The sequence below is a fragment of the Sarcophilus harrisii genome, chromosome 3 (genome assembly GCF_902635505.1).
Source record: "Sarcophilus harrisii chromosome 3, mSarHar1.11, whole genome shotgun sequence".
Lineage (NCBI taxonomy): Eukaryota > Metazoa > Chordata > Mammalia > Dasyuromorphia > Dasyuridae > Sarcophilus > Sarcophilus harrisii.
This window is the reverse complement of record NC_045428.1, coordinates 494742610-494760502: the sequence shown is the minus strand read 5'-3', so window position 1 is coordinate 494760502 and position 17893 is coordinate 494742610. Positions and strand designations below refer to the sequence as shown.

General features: G+C 35.4%; 1 protein-coding gene across 10 annotated transcripts in view; it reads left to right on the top strand.

Annotated features, from left to right (window-relative positions):
- Nucleotides 1-17893, top strand: part of SIK3 (SIK family kinase 3) — a 263061-nt gene that overhangs the window by 156341 nt on the left and 88827 nt on the right. For all 10 annotated transcript variants that reach the window (XR_004233220.1, XR_004233221.1, XM_031961307.1 and 7 more), the window contains one exon: nucleotides 12127-12288. Coding sequence is in view for 8 of the 10 variants with exons in the window: in XM_031961307.1 (XP_031817167.1) it covers nucleotides 12127-12288 (162 nt within the window). In the remaining 2 variants the exon portion in view is untranslated. The remainder of the gene's footprint in view (nucleotides 1-12126; nucleotides 12289-17893) is intronic.

Genomic DNA, 17893 nt, shown 5'->3' with positions numbered 1-17893 from the left:
ATTTATTTTTACTACAAATTGCTTTATGAATCAGATTGGGAAAGAAAAATTAGAGCAAAAGGGAAAAATCATAGAAGAGAGGAAAAAAAAAAGAAAAACGAAGTGAACATGGCATATGTCGATTTACTACATTCAGTCTCCTTAGTTCTTTTTCTGGATGCAGACTTCATTTTCTGTCCAAAAATCTATTGGGATTGCCTTGGATCACTGAAGCACTAAAAAGAACCAAGTCTTTCATAGATGATCATCACATATTCTTGCTGTTATTTTGTACAATGTATCCCTGGTTCTGCTTGTTTCGCTCAGCATCAGTTTATGTAAATCTTTCCAGACCTTTCACAAATGAGTTTATTCATCATTTTTTATAGAACAATAATAGTCCATCACTTTTCTTACCACAACTTGTTCAACCATTCCCCAGTTGATCATTTTCCTCTTCTTTGCTACCCCAAAAAGAGCTGCTACAAACATTTTTGTACATGTGGGTATTTTTTCACTCCTTTATGATTTTCTTGGGATGCAGACCCAGTAATATATTGCTGGGTCAAAAGACAATGCACAGTTTTCCCACACCTCTTGAACATTTATCATTATCTTTTCCTGTCATTTTAGCTAATCTGAGAGAGGTGTGAGGTAGCACCTCAGAGTTGTTTTAATTTGCATTTTTATAATCAATAGTGATTTAGAGCATTTTTTCATATGAATATAGATGGTTTTAATTTCATCACCTGAAATTTGTTTTTCATATTCTTTGACCATTTATCATTTGCGAAATGACTTGTATTCCTATAAATTTGACACAGTTCTTTAAATATTTTAGAAATGAGACCTTTATCAGAAATACTGGCAGTAAAGATTTTTTTCCTAGCTTTGTACTTCCCTTTTAATCTTATTTCTGTTGGTTTCATTTGTGTAAAATCTTTTTCATTTAATTTAATGTAATCAAAGTTGTCCTTTTTGCCTTTCATAATGTACTCTAGTTCTATTTTGATTGTATATTCTTCCCTCCTCCAAAGATTTTATCTCTTGTTCTCCTAATTTATTTATGGTATCATCATTTATGCCCAAATCATGTACCCATTCTGACCCTATTTTGGTATGGGTGTGAGATGTAGATCTATGCTGAGTTTCTGACAGTATTTTCCAGTTTTCCCCCAAAATTTTGTCAAATAGTGAGTTCTTATTCTAGAAGCTAGGATTTGGGGATTTATCAAATACTAGATTATTATAGGTCTTGATTATTTATTGTGTCATGTGTGTCTAATCTGTTCTACTGATCCACCACTTATTCAGTACCAAATGGTTTTGATGACCGATGCTTTCTAATATAATTTTAGGTTTGATACTGCTAAGCTACTATTCTTTGTATTTTTCATTAATTCCTTGATATTCTTGACTTTTTGTTCCTCCAGATGAATTTTGTTATTATTTTTTTCTAGTTGTATAAAATAGTTTTTTTTGGCAGTTTGATTGGTATGGCACTGAACAAGTAGACCAATTTAGGCAGAATTGTTATTTTTATCTTATTAGCTCAGCTTACCCATAAAAATACTTTTCAACATTTACTGTTATAAGATTTTGATTTCAATTTTTTCTCCCTTCTTCCCTCCCCTCTCATTTTCCCAGAACAGCAAGCAATCTGATATGTTATAAATGTACAGTCATATTAAAAATATCTCCATGTTAGTCATGTTGTAAAAGAAGAATCAGAACAAAAGGGAAAAGCTTTGAAAAAGAAAAAACAAACAAAAAAAAAGGTGAAAATAGTATGCTTCAACTTGTATTGAGACTCCATTGTTCTTTCTCTGAATATGGATGGCATTTTCCATCATTAGTTGTTTGGAATTGTTTTAAATTATTACATTGCTGAGAAGAGTAAAATCTTGATAATGTTTTTCTGAAATGATCAAAGCAAAAAACTTCCCACACTGATTAAAGTGGAGAAAAGTATATTTGAAAAGCAAGCTACCATGAGAAGTGTGTTACAAGCCTTTATTCTCCTGGTCACTTAGTGACTGTGGGCAGATTCTTCAACCCATGATGGCTTTCAGATTTCACTTCAATTAACGTTTCATTCACTTTTCCTCGTTCAGTTTTCCTCATCTTGAGAGAATTGAACTAGATGATCATAAGGTCCCAATTTAAGATCTCAGAAGTCTTTGCTTCCTTATTGGATTAAGAATGTAGAATTTAGAGCCAATAAGGATGCAGATATCATGTGACCCAATCTTTCATTTTCCAGGTGGAGAAACTGAAGTTCAGGAAAGATAGATGATCTGTCCCAAGTGGTGCAGGTTTTCACATACACTTAAACATGTCACTGACACCTTTTTATGTCACCTTTACTTTTGAGGATGCCCCCTTTCCTCTCTGCTCAGCAAAATGCCCCATGTTGCAGAGAAGAAAAAATAAAATAGCACTGCATCAAAATGGACATCCAGCTGAATCTGCCAATACTTGAAATGTCTTACACTTAGACCCTCATCTCTGCAAAGGGGAGACAGCCAGAGATGGGTGGGGAGAAGAAGGGAAGACGGAGAAAGAAGAGGAAGAAAGAGAGAAAGGGAACAAAGCAAGGAGGAGGAGGGAGAGAGACACACAGAGACAACCAAGTTTAGTCATTTTAATTACATGGCATTCAGTTATATTTTCTTAACAGAGTTGTTCTTTCTGTTCTTTCCACATATGTTAATTATTTATACAAACATAAAGCTTAAAATTAAAAATTGTGGACATTTTCACTTTGCTTCAGTTTTAGATATTTTTTTCCTATGTTTTTCTGATTTCATATTTCTCATTTCTTATAGTGTGGTTATCCATTACATTCATTTCCACAGTCTTTTCAGTCATTCATGAATCAATGAGTTATCTTCTTAGCTTCCAGTACTTTGGTATTATTTTTTTTTTAAAGTGCTTCTATGAATATTTTGGTGTACATGAACTCTTTCTGTCTTTAACCTGTTGTGCCCATCAGTAGAATTTTTGGATTGAAAGATCTAGACATTGTCATTTTGCTAATTTCTTGCTTTTTTTTTTCCCCTGAGGCAATTGGGGTTAAGTTGCTCAGGATCACACAGTTAGAAAGTGTTCAGTGTCTAAGATTAGATTTGAACTCAGGTCCTCCCGACTTCAGGGCTGGTACTCTGTTAATTTCTTAGCAAAATTCCAAGTTGCTTTCCAGAAAGGTTGGATCAATTCAGAGATAAAACAACTTTGTATTAGTATGCCTGTTCTTCTGCAAATCCTCTGATATTAACTGTTTCTATTTTATCTTTATACTGGTTTTAAAAGTAAATTTTCAGGTTCCAAATCCTGTGCTCTCTCCACTACCAGAATGCTTGCACTGTTGGTAGCACAGAATGGCTGGGCACTGGGCTATCATGACTTTAGCAAATTGCTACAGCTTGGAGTTTCGATCTGCGTGGCACTTGAGTGGTGGGGAGAAATAGGGGTTGGGACAGGGTGGGGAGGGGGTGGCAGAGCCGTGGGATTATATTCTTTTCCAAGCCTATGGCTCAAGACAACTTTGCAGCTTGATTTTGTAGCCTGGTGGGTAGTACTTGGGAGGGAGGGAATAAGCATTTATAGTGGCCATTATGTGCAGGAATTGTGTTAAGTATTTTACAAATATTATTTCATTTGCTCCTCCCAATCCTACTAATTATTATTCCCATTTTACAAGTGAGAAAGCTGAGGCAAATAGGTTAAGTGATATGGCCACACAGTTAAGAATGAGACCAGATTTGAAATCAGGTCCTCCTGATATCTAGCATTCCATTCATTGCCCCATTTAGCTGCCTCTAGTAGAGGGAGAGGGTAGTTAGTGAGCTTAAATTAAGATTTAGTTCATGGCATGTTTTACCTTCTTTGGAGTTCTTGTCCTAGACTGAGGCAGCTATAATTTCTGTGCCTCTGATGTATAATTTTGGAGAGGTTTGAGAAGTCATGAGGATTATAGAAGGTGTTAGTCTCTGTCTTGTTTAGCCATTTGACCCAAAATTAATCTGAGAGATATTGAAGTGGAATCAACCATTCTTGAAAATACTTTGGATATGCCAGCAGTGTTACTACTGGGATTATATCCCAAAGAGATTATAAAGAAGGGAAAGGGACCTGTATGTGCACGAATGTTTGTGGCAGCCCTTTTTGCAGTGGCTAGAAACTGGAAACTGAATGGATGTCCATCAGTTGGAGAATGGCTGAATAAATTGTGGTATATGAAAATTATGGAATATTACTGTTCTGTAAGAAATGACCAACAGGATGATTTCAGAAAGGCCTGGAGAGACTTAATCGAACTGATGCTAAGTGAAATGAGCAGGACCAGGAGATCATTATATACTTCAACAACAATACTAGATGATGACCAGTCCTGATGGATCAGGCCATCCTCAGCAACGAGATCAACCAAATCATTTCTAATGGAGCAGTAATGAACTGAACTAGCTATACCCAGAAAAGAACTCTGGGAGATGACTAAAACCATTACATTGAATTCTAGTCCCTATATTTATGCACACCTGCATCTTTGATTTCCTTCACAAGTTAATTGTACAATAATTCAGAGTCTGATTCTTTTGTACAGCAAAATAATGTTTTGGTCATGTATACTTATTGTGTATCTAAGTTATATTTTAATATATTTAATATCTACTGTCATCCTGCCATTTAGGAGGGGTGGGGGTAAGAGGTGAAAAATTGGAACAAGAGGTTTGGCAATTGTTAATGCTGTAAAGTTACCCATGTATATATCCTGTAAATTAAAGGCTATCAAAGAAAAAAAAAAAAAAAAAAAGAAAATACTTTGGATATGATGGGTGAAAGATTGAAGAGTCAAAGATGACTTCCAGTTTGCAAACTTGGGTGACCAGAAGAATGTCAGGCCCCTCAAGTGTATAGGAAAGTTAGGATTTGAGTTAGGTTTACAGTGAAAAATAATATTTTCCCTTGAACCTGTTAAGTTTAAACATACATGGAACCTCCAAATAGAGATGTTCAGTAGACAGTTAATAGGTGCTGGGTTGGAACCCAAAAGAAAGATGAAGGACTGGAGGGAGTGCTAAATGAGAAAGTAGAAATGGCACTGGACTCGCAATTGTCTAAGCCTGTTGGTTTCTTTTTCCTTTAAACCCCTTTATGGCTTGGTCCTAGCTGTGTTTCCATTCTTACTCTACTTTCCTTCTTTCCACATACTTGATGATCTCATAGCATTGGTCTTCTTGCTTTTCTTTGCACAGGAGGTTACATCTCTTCAGTGGCTGTCCACCATTCTGATTTGCTCCCTCCTCATATCTGGTGTCTTTAGACTAAGCTCAAATCTCACTTTGTGTAAAAGGCTTTTCCTGGTGGTTTTCCCCCTTAACACTCCACTGCTTTTTTTCTGAGATTACCCTCTATGTATCAAACCTTCCCGTAGGCAGTGCCCACCTTGCCGGCATGGGGCATGGGCTATCGGTTTGGGGTGCTCTTTTTAACCTGCTTCCCAGGAACCTCTTTTACCTTGGGCCTCGCCCTCACTCTTCTGGAAAGAAGCATTTATTTGATAAACAGGAAGCTGTTTCCATGGTTGCCAAAAGAAATGATTAGCAAAAGAACCACCTGCTGTTGTTACCTGGGGATTGACAGAAATTCTCATTTCATGTTGCCATTTAAAATGGGCAGGAATTCCCCTGTCGTTCTCCACCGCCACCTCCAGATCATCACCTTTGTGGTGGTCTGTTCATTTTTAAGACACTGTTTCTAATGGGAAAAATGAATTTTTTAAGAAATAAAGTGAACTCCCTTGTATCACTTTACTACCCCATTTATGGCATAATTTTCACACTGATAGATCTCTTCTGTTTGCAATTTATTTTGGCCTTTTTGAAAGAATACATTCTGATTTTCTAGTGGAGTGTTTTTTCTCTCCCAGTCTCCTGTTGGCAAGTACAAAATGCCCATTGTGGACTACTTTACTTATATGAATGGAGTATGAAAATGCTTTCCCTCCATCTGGGAATTACTAAATGGCCCTGTCATTTGTGCAAAATTTTTTTTTTTTTTTTGCCATCATAGTTATGCTAAATCTCCAAAAGAATTCACTAAGGTTTCAATTATAATGAAAAATGTATAATGAAATTGTAATGAAATGACAAGAAAGAACTAGTGAAACAGATTTACATTCGTTTGTTCATTAAATGATTATAGTTATTAGACAGTGATAGAAAAAATTGAAACTGTCCCTGGAGGGATTTGACTGGAAATGCCACAAAAATTGGTAAATCTTTAAAATAACTGATTATTAATTTCATCTCTCTTCAGGAGTAAAATTGTCTTTTGCCTTCCTTTTGTATCCCCCACACTTAACATAGTTCCTGGCACATATCAAACACTTTAATGTATATTGATTGATTAATTGGTAAGATTTAGTTTGGGGAATATGAAATATTAGCTCTTAAACAGTGGTGATTACAAAATAAAAATTAATGGCCCCAAAAAATCAGTATTGAGTTAAAAATTATAGAACAGCTTTATAATTGAATATTGAAAGCCCGTCCAGAATTCTTAGAGGTGTAGGGAGCAAGAAATACAACTTCTGGGTGCACTAATATGGACCTGGAACATTGCATAGCATTTCTATTCTGTCATTCAACTAGACCATTGATTTGCCTACAATAGCCAAACCAACTCTTCAGAGGGCCCAACTCATCCTGACAATTTTTAGATCAAAAGTAGCATCAACATTGAGGGTTCTCTGTAATTTGAAATACCTTCCAAAATGGTTCAGAAAGTTTCCCAGATTTTTTTTCAACTTCTGTTATTGTGTTAAGTTTTGGTCTGGCCACTGCTATGAATTTTTCTCACTCAAAAATCAGATTTCATATCTGAACTTAAGAGGCAGCATTCAGAATATATGTGAATATAACCAGTTGTTTATGAAGGGACAGTTGAAAGGACATTTTCAAATGGAACTGAAAAACTACTGTAGGCTGTTTGCTTTCCTAAAACACCGACCAGGCTGGAGCCTTGGGCAAAAAGCAGATGAATTGTGAAGTGACTGGATTTGAAAAAAAAACAAAAACATAATTTAAAACAAGTAATCTTGAGCTGGCATATTGTCATATCCTTGGAGAAGAATACTTTTTTCCCAAATATTTTGGGCATTATATCACAGAAGATTAGCTAGAAGAGAATTTCTTCTTAATATTTGGTAATTAACACCTTAATGATAGAATTTGGAAAGCTGTATATAAATATCATCTATGGCTCTTGGGATATAAGCTGTTTGCTCAGCAATCTGTCAAGCACAAATCATTACTATCACTATACTTGAATAATAATTAAGATTCAGAATGATTATCTTGTAGCATTGCCACATTCTTAAACTCTTTTTAGACATTAAAGAAAAATTAAACTTTGTTATTTAAGTGGTATTTTTTTTAGGATTCTTTTAAATTTTATCTCCATTTACTAATTAGATTAGACAGGTGGCACTTCGTTTCTACCTGCTCCATTCAACAGAGTTTACTTTATTCTTTCTGTTTTAACAGATTGAAGAGAGGCAAGTTAAGGTTAGTGACTATTCCAAGGTTACCTAATGAATCCATATTGAGACAAGGGTGGAGTATTACTAGCTACTTAACTGTGTAGCAATTTTGAGAACTTTCCAATGTCTTTGGAAGATGAGATACATAGAAAGCTAAGGGGATTAAATTTTTTTTCTCTCATTATTTTAGAAATCAAGAAATTCTAAGCAAGAAAGGTTTTGATGTTTGTTGGTAATTAGTATTTATTTCAAGACAATTGTCACTTGTATATTTTAATTAATGGGTGGCTTGGCCAAATAAACTCCTGATGATAAACCTTCATAAAGGCTTATTTTTATGTTTCTCAAGAATAGCTATATCTTCAAAGATCTTTAATTAAAAAGTTTACCAACCAAAATATGTGATTAGGATAATTAGGTCTTGGGTTAAGGGAAATCAAAGGTCAGAGCAACAGTTAATGGTTGAATGCTTGAAATGAAAAGCAATGTTTGGCTCAGAATGGGTTTGGAGTTCTTGGACAGCCCAGCTAAGTGCCACAGCTCATAGGCACCTCTTCTTTTCTTGGAAACGTAATTGGACATGTCTCAGGAAAAGGTTCAATACCCCATTGCAGGAGTTCATTTATCACCATCCCACAGTTCTTCAGGAAATTGTTGTTCTGGCCACTAAGCTGGAAACTTACTTGTTTTTCTTTTCTTGTCAATTTGGTGCAATGATCTTTTCTCTTGAAATGGAAAGACATGGGCATTGTGGTATAGTTATATATAGGATATATATAGTAGGAGAGATAGATAGATAGATAGATGGATATAGATATAGATAGACAGATAGATAGGATATATAGGAAAGTTAAAAATCCTTTAATGGATTATTTTTTGTTGGTCTGTTGATTTGTTATTAATGTTCCTGCAATCACTATCATATTTCTGCTAACAGGTTTTTTATATTCCTAGGGTCAGGATACATTTTTTATATATATATATATATATATATATATTTTTTATTTAATAGCCTTTTATTTACAGGATATATACATGGGTAACTTTACAGCATTAATAATTGCCAAACCTCTTGTTCCAATTTTTCACCTCTTACCCCCACCCCCCCACCCCCACCCCCAGGATACATTTTGAATCAACTTTTTTTTCCCATTATGCCTCTGATTTTTCATGTTACCTCTCTTTTAAAAAATAAAGTTTTTAATTGTTTTTTTTAACCCTACATTCTCTGCTTAGTAATTGCTAGGATAGTATTGATATTTTTATATTTCATTTTTATTAACTTATTTTAGTAATTGATGAATACAAGGTTGCATTATTGTAGCATTCGTATCTGTATAAAAGAGACAGCATAAGAAAGTGTCCTCAGAACTAAACAGACCTGGGTTCAAGTTTTTTCCTTAATATATGTTATCTGTAAGACCCTAGGCAATTCACCCAACTTGTCAGGCACCTACAGCCCTCTCTCAATATTCATTTGCAGAGAAGTGCTAATCTGAATTTGTTGTTTCCTATCCAGGATTTTGTTACCATAAGATCTTAAAATTAGTCCTTCTCTATCTGCATAAATACACCTTGAAAATATTAACTTTTTTGTTTTTAGTGCTGTTTGCAACTGTACTTTGTACATCATTATCTGCCTAGGGCTAGCTCAGTTAGCCCTTAAGCTAAGCTTAAAAGAACTATTAAAAACTGTTTTGTGGCTGTGTGTATGGAGGGGGGAGCTGTGTAGCCGAAATTAATCATCATAAATGATATTTGTTGTCATTAGGGAGATTTATATTCATTATCACAAGGTAAGTTTAGATGAATGCTGCTTTGAGTAAACCATCCCCACTGTTGGAAAAATAAATTAACATTCTAATCTTTATGATGGTGGGTCATTAGGATCATTTTTGTTTTATTATAGAATATATTGCTTGCAAACCTCTTTTGAAATATTTTAGTTGATAACAAAGGATCCTTTCAAATACCTATCAAGCTTGTAGGTTGAATTGAAACAGCAGGTTTATTTGATTTTCTGTTAATGCTCTAAAAAAAGGATGATAATTTCTTAGCTTTAAAACCCTGATCAGTTTATGTATATGTGTGTATGTGTGCATGTATGTATGTATGTGTCTGTCAGTATGTAGGTATATGTCTCTATGTATACACACAAACATATATGAAAAATTCACTTCCCTCCAAGGTTATATCACTTATAACTATTTTAATTATCAGGTCATAGATCTTGCTGGGGATCAAAGTAGATCTCAACCTAAGTGTCCTCTTTTAAATACTGTCAGTTCTGCCATAACATTTATTTTGAAAACATAATTTTGTTCTAATACCATTGATATATTGGGGAACATTTTGAGCATGACACCCATTTCAATCTGCTTGTGTATAATTTTTTATGCAAGAAACAGTGAGAATTCAGGAAATGATACCACTTGATAATAATTCACAAATTACAAGCTTTTTGAGGTCTATTCCCTTGAGTAAAGGTCCATATTATACATCTTTGAGTGTGGTAGGAGTATGAGTAGAGGTGGTTTGTTTCTTCCTCTTCCTTCACATGCATGTAGCACAGTCTTACTTTCCCCTGTATGCCAATACACTCATTACCATGGTTGCAGCTTGCCCAGCAATCTGAGACATGGACATCCACTATTTATTGTAGCATTCATGTGTTTCTTGATCATTTAATATTTATAAAATTATGCTATTGTTTTTGTTAGGTTCCTATTTTTATATGTGAAGTTTTTGAACATATATCCCTAAACCTATTTTCCTCAAAAGCTTTTTGATTTTTTTATTGAGCAGTTTTGTATATTGTTGCTTATTGTAAATGTACATGTTGTAGTAATAGCAAAACTGACTACAGTATTTTCTTTTTTTTTAATTATAATAGCTTTTTATTTACAAGATATATGCATCGATAATTTTACAGCATTGATAATTGCAAAACCTTTTGTTCCAATTTTTCCCCTCCTTCCCCCCATCAACCCCCAGATGGCAGATTGACCAATACATGTTAAATATGTTAAAGTATAAATTAAATACAATATAAGTATACATGTCCAAACAGTTATTTTGCTGAACAAAAAGAATTGGACTTTGAAATAGTATACTATTAGCCTGTGAAGGAAATGCAGGCAGACAAAATTAGAGAGATTGGGAATTCTATGTAGTGATTCATAGTCATCTCCCAGAGTTCTTTCGCTAGGTGTAGCTGGTTCAGTTCATTATTGCTCTATTGGAACTGATTTGGTTCATCTCATTGCTGGAGATGGCCACGTCCATCAGAATTTATCCTCATATAGTATTGTCGTTGAAGTATACAGTGATCTCCTGGTCCTGCTCATTTCAGTCAGCTCATTTCAGTTCATGTAAGTCTCTCGAGGCCTTTCTGAAATCATCCTGTTGGTCATTTCTTACCAAACAATAATATTCCATAACATTCATATACCACAATTTACTCAACCATTTTACAATTGATGGGCATCTACTCAGTTTCCAGTTTCTGGCCACTACAAAGAGGGCTGCCACAAACATTCATGCACATACAGGTCCCTTTCCCTTCTTTAGTATCTCTTTGGGATATAAGTCCAGTAGAAACACACTGCTGGATCAAAGGGTATGCAGTTTCATAACTTTTTGAGCATAGTTCCAAATTGCTCTCCAGAATGAGTGGATGCATTCATAATTTCACCAACAATGTATTAGTGCCCCTGTTTTCCCGCATCCCCTCCAACATTCTGCATTATCTGTCCCTATCATTCTAGCCAATCTGACAGGTGACTACAGTATTTTCTTTGCAGTTACTAATCTCTGCTGTGTATCTTTTCACTAAAATGGTTCGCCTTTGGCTCATTTGAATTATCCTTTAGCATAAGGATTTAATGGCCTCATAACACATGTATACATGTGCATGCATACACACACACTCTATGTATATGAAATCTTTTACCCTAGGGCATGAAAGAGAAAGTATTTAATTTTATGGTATCTGGTATAGCTTTATCTAAATTAGAACTCTGTCCTAGTAGAGTGAGTACATTTCAGGATATAATAATCATAGCTCCTAATATTTATATAGCATTTACCATGTGCCAAGCACTGTGCTAATGATTTAAAATTTTTATGTCATTTGAAGAAAGATATTCATTTATCTAAAATTTAATCATTCAGGCACTTCACTTAAGAATCTCTGTAAACATATCCAGGAACAAAGTGAGAGGCAGCGTGATTAAAAAGGATAGAGAAATGGCCTTGGAGCCTAAGAGACTTGGGTTTGAGTCTTCACTTGGCATGTGTTTTTGTATGGAGTGGAAAAGGCTGCTTAACCTCTTAGGACCACAGGAGAATCTCTAATACTGAAATTTGTGGAGCAAATATTGATTGGTTTTGGTAGAAGTTTTTTTTGCTGCAAGTTCCCTCCATATCAGAAATTGTAGGTTTGGTTTTTAGAAAAGGAGAAATCTGGTGCTGTCCTTAAACATGACTTTTGTTAGATTCATTCTTTCAAATTTGGATGGGAAACCCACTCCCAAAACCACGCAAGTGCATCAACTGTCCCAGCTCCCGAAATGAAAAAGGGACTTTTTTCTTCTTCACAGATCACTTGGTTGCCCATGGTCGGATGGCAGAGAAAGAAGCTCGTCGGAAGTTCAAGCAGATTGTGGCTGCCGTCCATTTCTGCCACTGCCGGAATATTGTTCACAGGGATTTGAAAGCAGAAAACCTGCTTCTGGATGCCAATCTGAACATCAAGATAGCAGGTGAGGGCTCATGAGAGTCATAATGAGGGACTTGGGTCCTAAAGCAAGGAACTAGCTGTTTCCAGCTATTCAGAAAGAGAAAATGAAGAGCATTTAGAGGAAAATTTAGAGGAAATTTAAGATTTCTATATTACCATATCCCAGACATGACACATAGCAAGGTTTAGAACAATATGTTCTCTTTTGTATGGCTCAAGACAAAAGTATGAGCTAGGACACATTAGAAGAAAAGATTGGTGCTTGAAATCTTAGTGTTCTAGATAGCAGGGTACTTTTTGGATAATAAGGAATAAGGTGGAGGTTGAAGCAGAAAGGTAAAAACTACTAGAGAGACTGGAATCAACATAATTCCTCTAGTGGAGATGGATTTAAACCTGAAAGATAAATTTACATATTTTGGTTTATGGGCAATCTTCCCTTTTTCCCCCCAATTCAAATTTTGCTCATCTAATTGTCCAACAAAACTATCCTCCAACAGTGATTAAAAATAATATATCATCTGTATTTTATTTTTACTGCCTTGATATATTTTCAGTAGCTTCTCTGTAAAAATCCAGACAACATTTCTATTATGGGGGGTATCATTCACAAAAAAGAAGTAACTTTAAAATTACTCTTCCAAATGTTTGTGTGTGTGCGGGGGTGAGAATTGACCATTTTCTGGGATTTGGTTTCTGCACAAATTCAAGAGATTATTTTTTGCAAAAAGTAGGGAATATTTAAGTAGGAAAGAAAAAAGACCCCTAACTATTGTTGTTGTTTCTTCATTTAAACAATGTCCCTGGCAGCTCTAATTTAAACCCTTTGAAAGTAGATTTTCTACCTCATATTTCCACACTTTCTACTACAATGTCTTGTAGCTACTCAATAAATATTTGAGTGGAGTTAGGTGGTGCTACCTTTTGTAGGAAGCATAGAGGAGGGGCAAGTTTGTTAGGGGGATTGAAGTAAGGAAGGACTCTTTTGGAGAAAAGGTCTTTTTTATTATAATCATGTCACTGTACAGTTAAGGAACGTGCAAAACTCTTTTCTATCTAGCCTAGTGATAATTAGTAATATTCTGGGGGTAGAAGGGGAAGAAGGAATAAGCTGATCAGTTTTTATTTTAACTTCTCATCTTGTGAGAAAGTAAAAGGTACTCCCTAAACTCACTAAAAGTAAAAGGTTACATAACTTAAACTTCCCGAGTTAAGCCAATGTCTTCCTTTTTTGCTTAGAATTTTGACTGAAATGATAAACTTTCTCAGAGTCACCTCTTCTCTGTATTTCCTCATGTTGCTCACTTGGTATAATGCTCAGAATGTTGATTTAAAGATCTGTTTACCTATCTCTCCCCCCAAATCTGTTCACTTCTTCTCTGCCATGGTTTTTCATGACTAGCCTAGTAATGGCAGAAATGGGCATTGAGATATTTCTTTAGTATTTTTATTTTGTGTGTGTGTGTGTGTGTGTGTGTGTGTGTCTTTATAACCACTGTTAAGGTAATTCACCTCACAACTTGATCCTGTTTATCTGGTTAAAATTTGTGAAATTGCAATACAAAAAATATTTCCTGGGCTCTTTTAGTTTGGGCTTGGGGGAACATTCATTTTAGGAAAGCTCTTGTCCCATTGCACGGTTCCCTTCTAGCCAGAAAGATAAAGCCAAAGAGCTCAGTTTTAATTTTAATATTTATTAGTTATTTGACTGTGGGCATTTCACTTAACTGCTCTGAATACTCTGAACAGGATTATTGTTAGGATCAAATAAGATAATACATGTGAGAGTGCTTGGAAAATTGTATAGTTTTATTATTATATCCATTGACCAGAACTTAAAATTTTTATTTTTGCCTCCCCATTCTTGTTTTTGAACTTAGGAACATTTTGAATTAATTAGGAACATTTCTATGGCCTTAGTTATTGCATTGAGAAACCAAACATGGAGGCAGCAATCATTGGTAATTAAAGGTTGGCATCTCTACAGACACAGGGATTTGGGTAAGAGGTTTCTAAATGTTTTTTCTTTGTTAATATTTAAAACAAAGTAAAGTAGTCACAACAAGATGCTCCAGGACACATGCTGGTGTGTAATTACACACTTCTAGTGGTTGTTGGCAACCAGCCCTAGGCTTCTCACCTGCCAAAACACACCTTAGTGAGCATTATGAACACAGGAACACGTGCTTTGTCATCTTATTGCATATATTATCAAAACAAAGCAAATGACAATTGAATAATGCTTGTTTTGTTAGCATCCCATGATATTTAGCATTGACTTTGCTCATGTATTCTGTAGTTAGAAGTCTTATAATTCCTATTCAGACTAATCTATTTGCACATAAATATGTTGAATTCTTACCTCTCTATTCTTTGAATCTCCTAGAGTAGTATGAGAAGTGTTTCCTATTAAAGCATTTAAAAATATATTTAATGTAAGAAGTAAATTGGATCATTCAATAAATTTGATTATTAAAATATTTATTTAACACCTGCTTTGTACAGAGTACTGTGACAGGCACTGGGGGATAATAAGTAAACAAAACATAATTCCTACCTTAAAGAAACTTGTAATCTTGCAGGAAGTTAAGAAATACACAAATAACTATGATATAAATTAGAATATAAGTGCATGAGAAAGGGACAAATTGCTATGTGAGATCTGAAAATCAAGAGATCTAGGAAATATTTCCCAAATGAAATGGAATTTAAACTGATCTTTGAAATAGGGGTAATAGTTAAATGAGGTAAGAGAGATGAGACTGGACTTTCTAGGTGTAGAGAACCAAATGAGCAAGGAAGTAGAGATAAGAAAGTTTTCTAGCTTGGATGAATAATTATTAAGTATAGAAATATTGTTTGGTGCTGGGCTTTAAGAATCCTTGAATGTCAGACTAAGGAATTTAGACTTGGTTGAATGATAATGATGAATAATAATAACTGGTTTAGTCTGGCAAACATATATGGGATGGATTAGAGAGGAAGCAGACTGAAGCAATAGTAGTCACAGACTCAGTTGGAAAGGCTTTTCAAGATGTGCCTTAAGCTTGTTATTTGGGATAATACTGTTTGAGTTGAATTAGTGTCTGTGTGTATGTGGAAAATAAGAGACAAGAATGACAAGAAGTAGATAAAATTGAAAGGAGTTGGCAGATTTCAAGGGGGAAGAAGAAACAGGAATTAGAGATAAAGTTTATGGTTTTGAGCTTAAAGGACTAGGAAAATGATGGTACCATTTAGAAGAAATAAGTCTTTATGAGGAGCTGGGTTGAAGAAAAGATGATGACTTTGGTTTTGGACATTTTAACGTTTTTCCTGGTGACTTGGATAAAGATATAGATAGTGTAGCTTTCATATCTGCAAAGAGGGAAAAGCTGGGAAAAATAGCTAACAGTGTGGATGGTGGAACCAAAATCCAAAAAGGGCATGACAGGATAGAACATTGAGCTAAACTACTAATGTGAAATGTAATAGAACTAAAGGTAATGATGTCTTATGCTTTGGTTTAAAAAAAAAAAAATCAACTTTACAAGTACCAAAATGATACAGACATGGTTAAGCAATATTGCATGGGGAAAAAATATGGAGGTTTTGATGAATTGTAAGCTTGGTATGGGTCATTAGTGTGATGACAGGAAAAAACAAAACAAATTTGATATTAGGATGTGGTAGTAAGAGAATGTGTAGGAATGTGCATGGAATATGTAGGAATAAGGACATGATAGGACTACTGTACATTGCTTTACACAGATCATATCTAGAGTATTGAGTTGCCACATTTCAGGAAGACCATTAATAAAGTGGAGAATGTTTTAAGGTTACCAATTCAGATGGTGAAGGCTGATGACTCCATGTCATTAAAAGATCTGTTGAAGTAATTAGGAATATTTAGCTTGGTAAAGAATATTCAGGAAGGCGCTTGATAGCTGTCTTTAAGTATATGAGGGGATGTTAGGTGCAAGAAGGGAATGATTAAACTTGTTCTTTTTGGTCCCAGAAGGCAAAAACAGAACTAGAAGCAACGACTCTTTGCCTCAGGACCTTGTTTAGTGCCTCCAGGTTTCTGGCTTCTATCTTTATTCTAGGACTTTCTCTAGCGTCTCTGTGGTCCTCCCAGGATCAGACTCAATCACCTACTATCAGACTGTCTTTCTCAACATCTTCTCCACTGTTCAGGTGGCTGTGCCGTGGAACCAGACCTTAGTTACCCTTTCTAGCAGTGATTGCGCTTTCAATCATACCTTCCCAAAATCCAAACCCATCCCCCTTAAGGCTGTATTGGGAGATGTCTCCTTGCCTCCCAGTTGCTCTTCCAGACTCCCCTTCTACCACCATCTTCTCTTTTGAGGTTCAGTCCACATTAATTAAATCAGTCAGCATTCTGGTAGCTGTGATTTATAGCCTTTCTTAGTATGTTTAATGCGTAACTCATAAGCTTCTTTTTTATCACACATACTGGGAGAATTCAGCATACATATTGATATTTCCTCAAATATCCTAATTTTCCAGGCCACTAATTTTCATGACTTTCTCCTCAACTCCACTTGAGCTACACACAGAGATGTCGTAGTTTTGATCTTGCTATCATCCACAAGATGACCACTTCCACATTCATGAACTACAAATTCTTTTCTTTTGTTCAAAATATTTTTTCATTTTGTCTTTCCTAATTTTTATCTCTACAAAATTTTCCATTCCTTCAACATCAAATTACTTCCTCAGATATGTCTTCCGTTTCTTGTATTGACCCTTTGTTGATCCATTTCAAACTATACACTGTCTTCTGCTCTAGAACCCCCTGTCTCCTTGTTCTGACTTGTCACATCTTGCTCAAATCCAACCTTGGATTGCTCCTGCCATTGCCTTCTTCACTCCTGTCAATTGGAGCTGGAGAAAATCATGAAATTACTGAGTGAATTCACTACAAACTCATGTTAGGTCATTTCAGTTGGCTCCTCAGTGCAACAAGACATTTCTCACGTTCTGGCTCATCATCAGAAGGTGATAGAGCAGTTCATGAAGACCTTTTATTAATATGTGACAGGCATTGGTGCCCGTGGGTGATGGAAGTCCCTTCTTTGATACTGTGATGGATCTGTGACCTCAACATTGGTTAGATCTCATCTCCTCAATCCCTGTTTATCCTGTGCAGTTCTGGTCCTTATCCTGCTGTCAGCCCACCCCAAGCTCCCCCAAGAGTAGTGGGAACCTTCTTCTACATCTGTTGACATTACATTGGTGCTAGTGGAGCATTTTGGTCATCACTCAATCCTTCATTAGGACTGATGTCTGTTTTTTTCTAGTCATATATTTTCATTTTCTTGTTTTTCCAGGTGTATCTGTAAGTTTTCTTAGCCTATCTATGCATGCCCATCATGCAATTTTCCATTATCTTTTCCGTGATCTTTAGTTTTGTATATTTGGAGACATAGATATTCCACAATTTTTCAGCTGTTTATTATCACTGATAAAATATTGCTATTAAAAATATGAGCCTTTTTTCAAAGTTTCGGAGGTCATCATTAAAACACTTCTGTAGCGGTGGCTAGGTGGTGCAGTAGATAGCGCACCAGCCCTGAAGTCAGGAGGACCTGAGTTCAAATATGGTCTCAAACACTTAATACTTC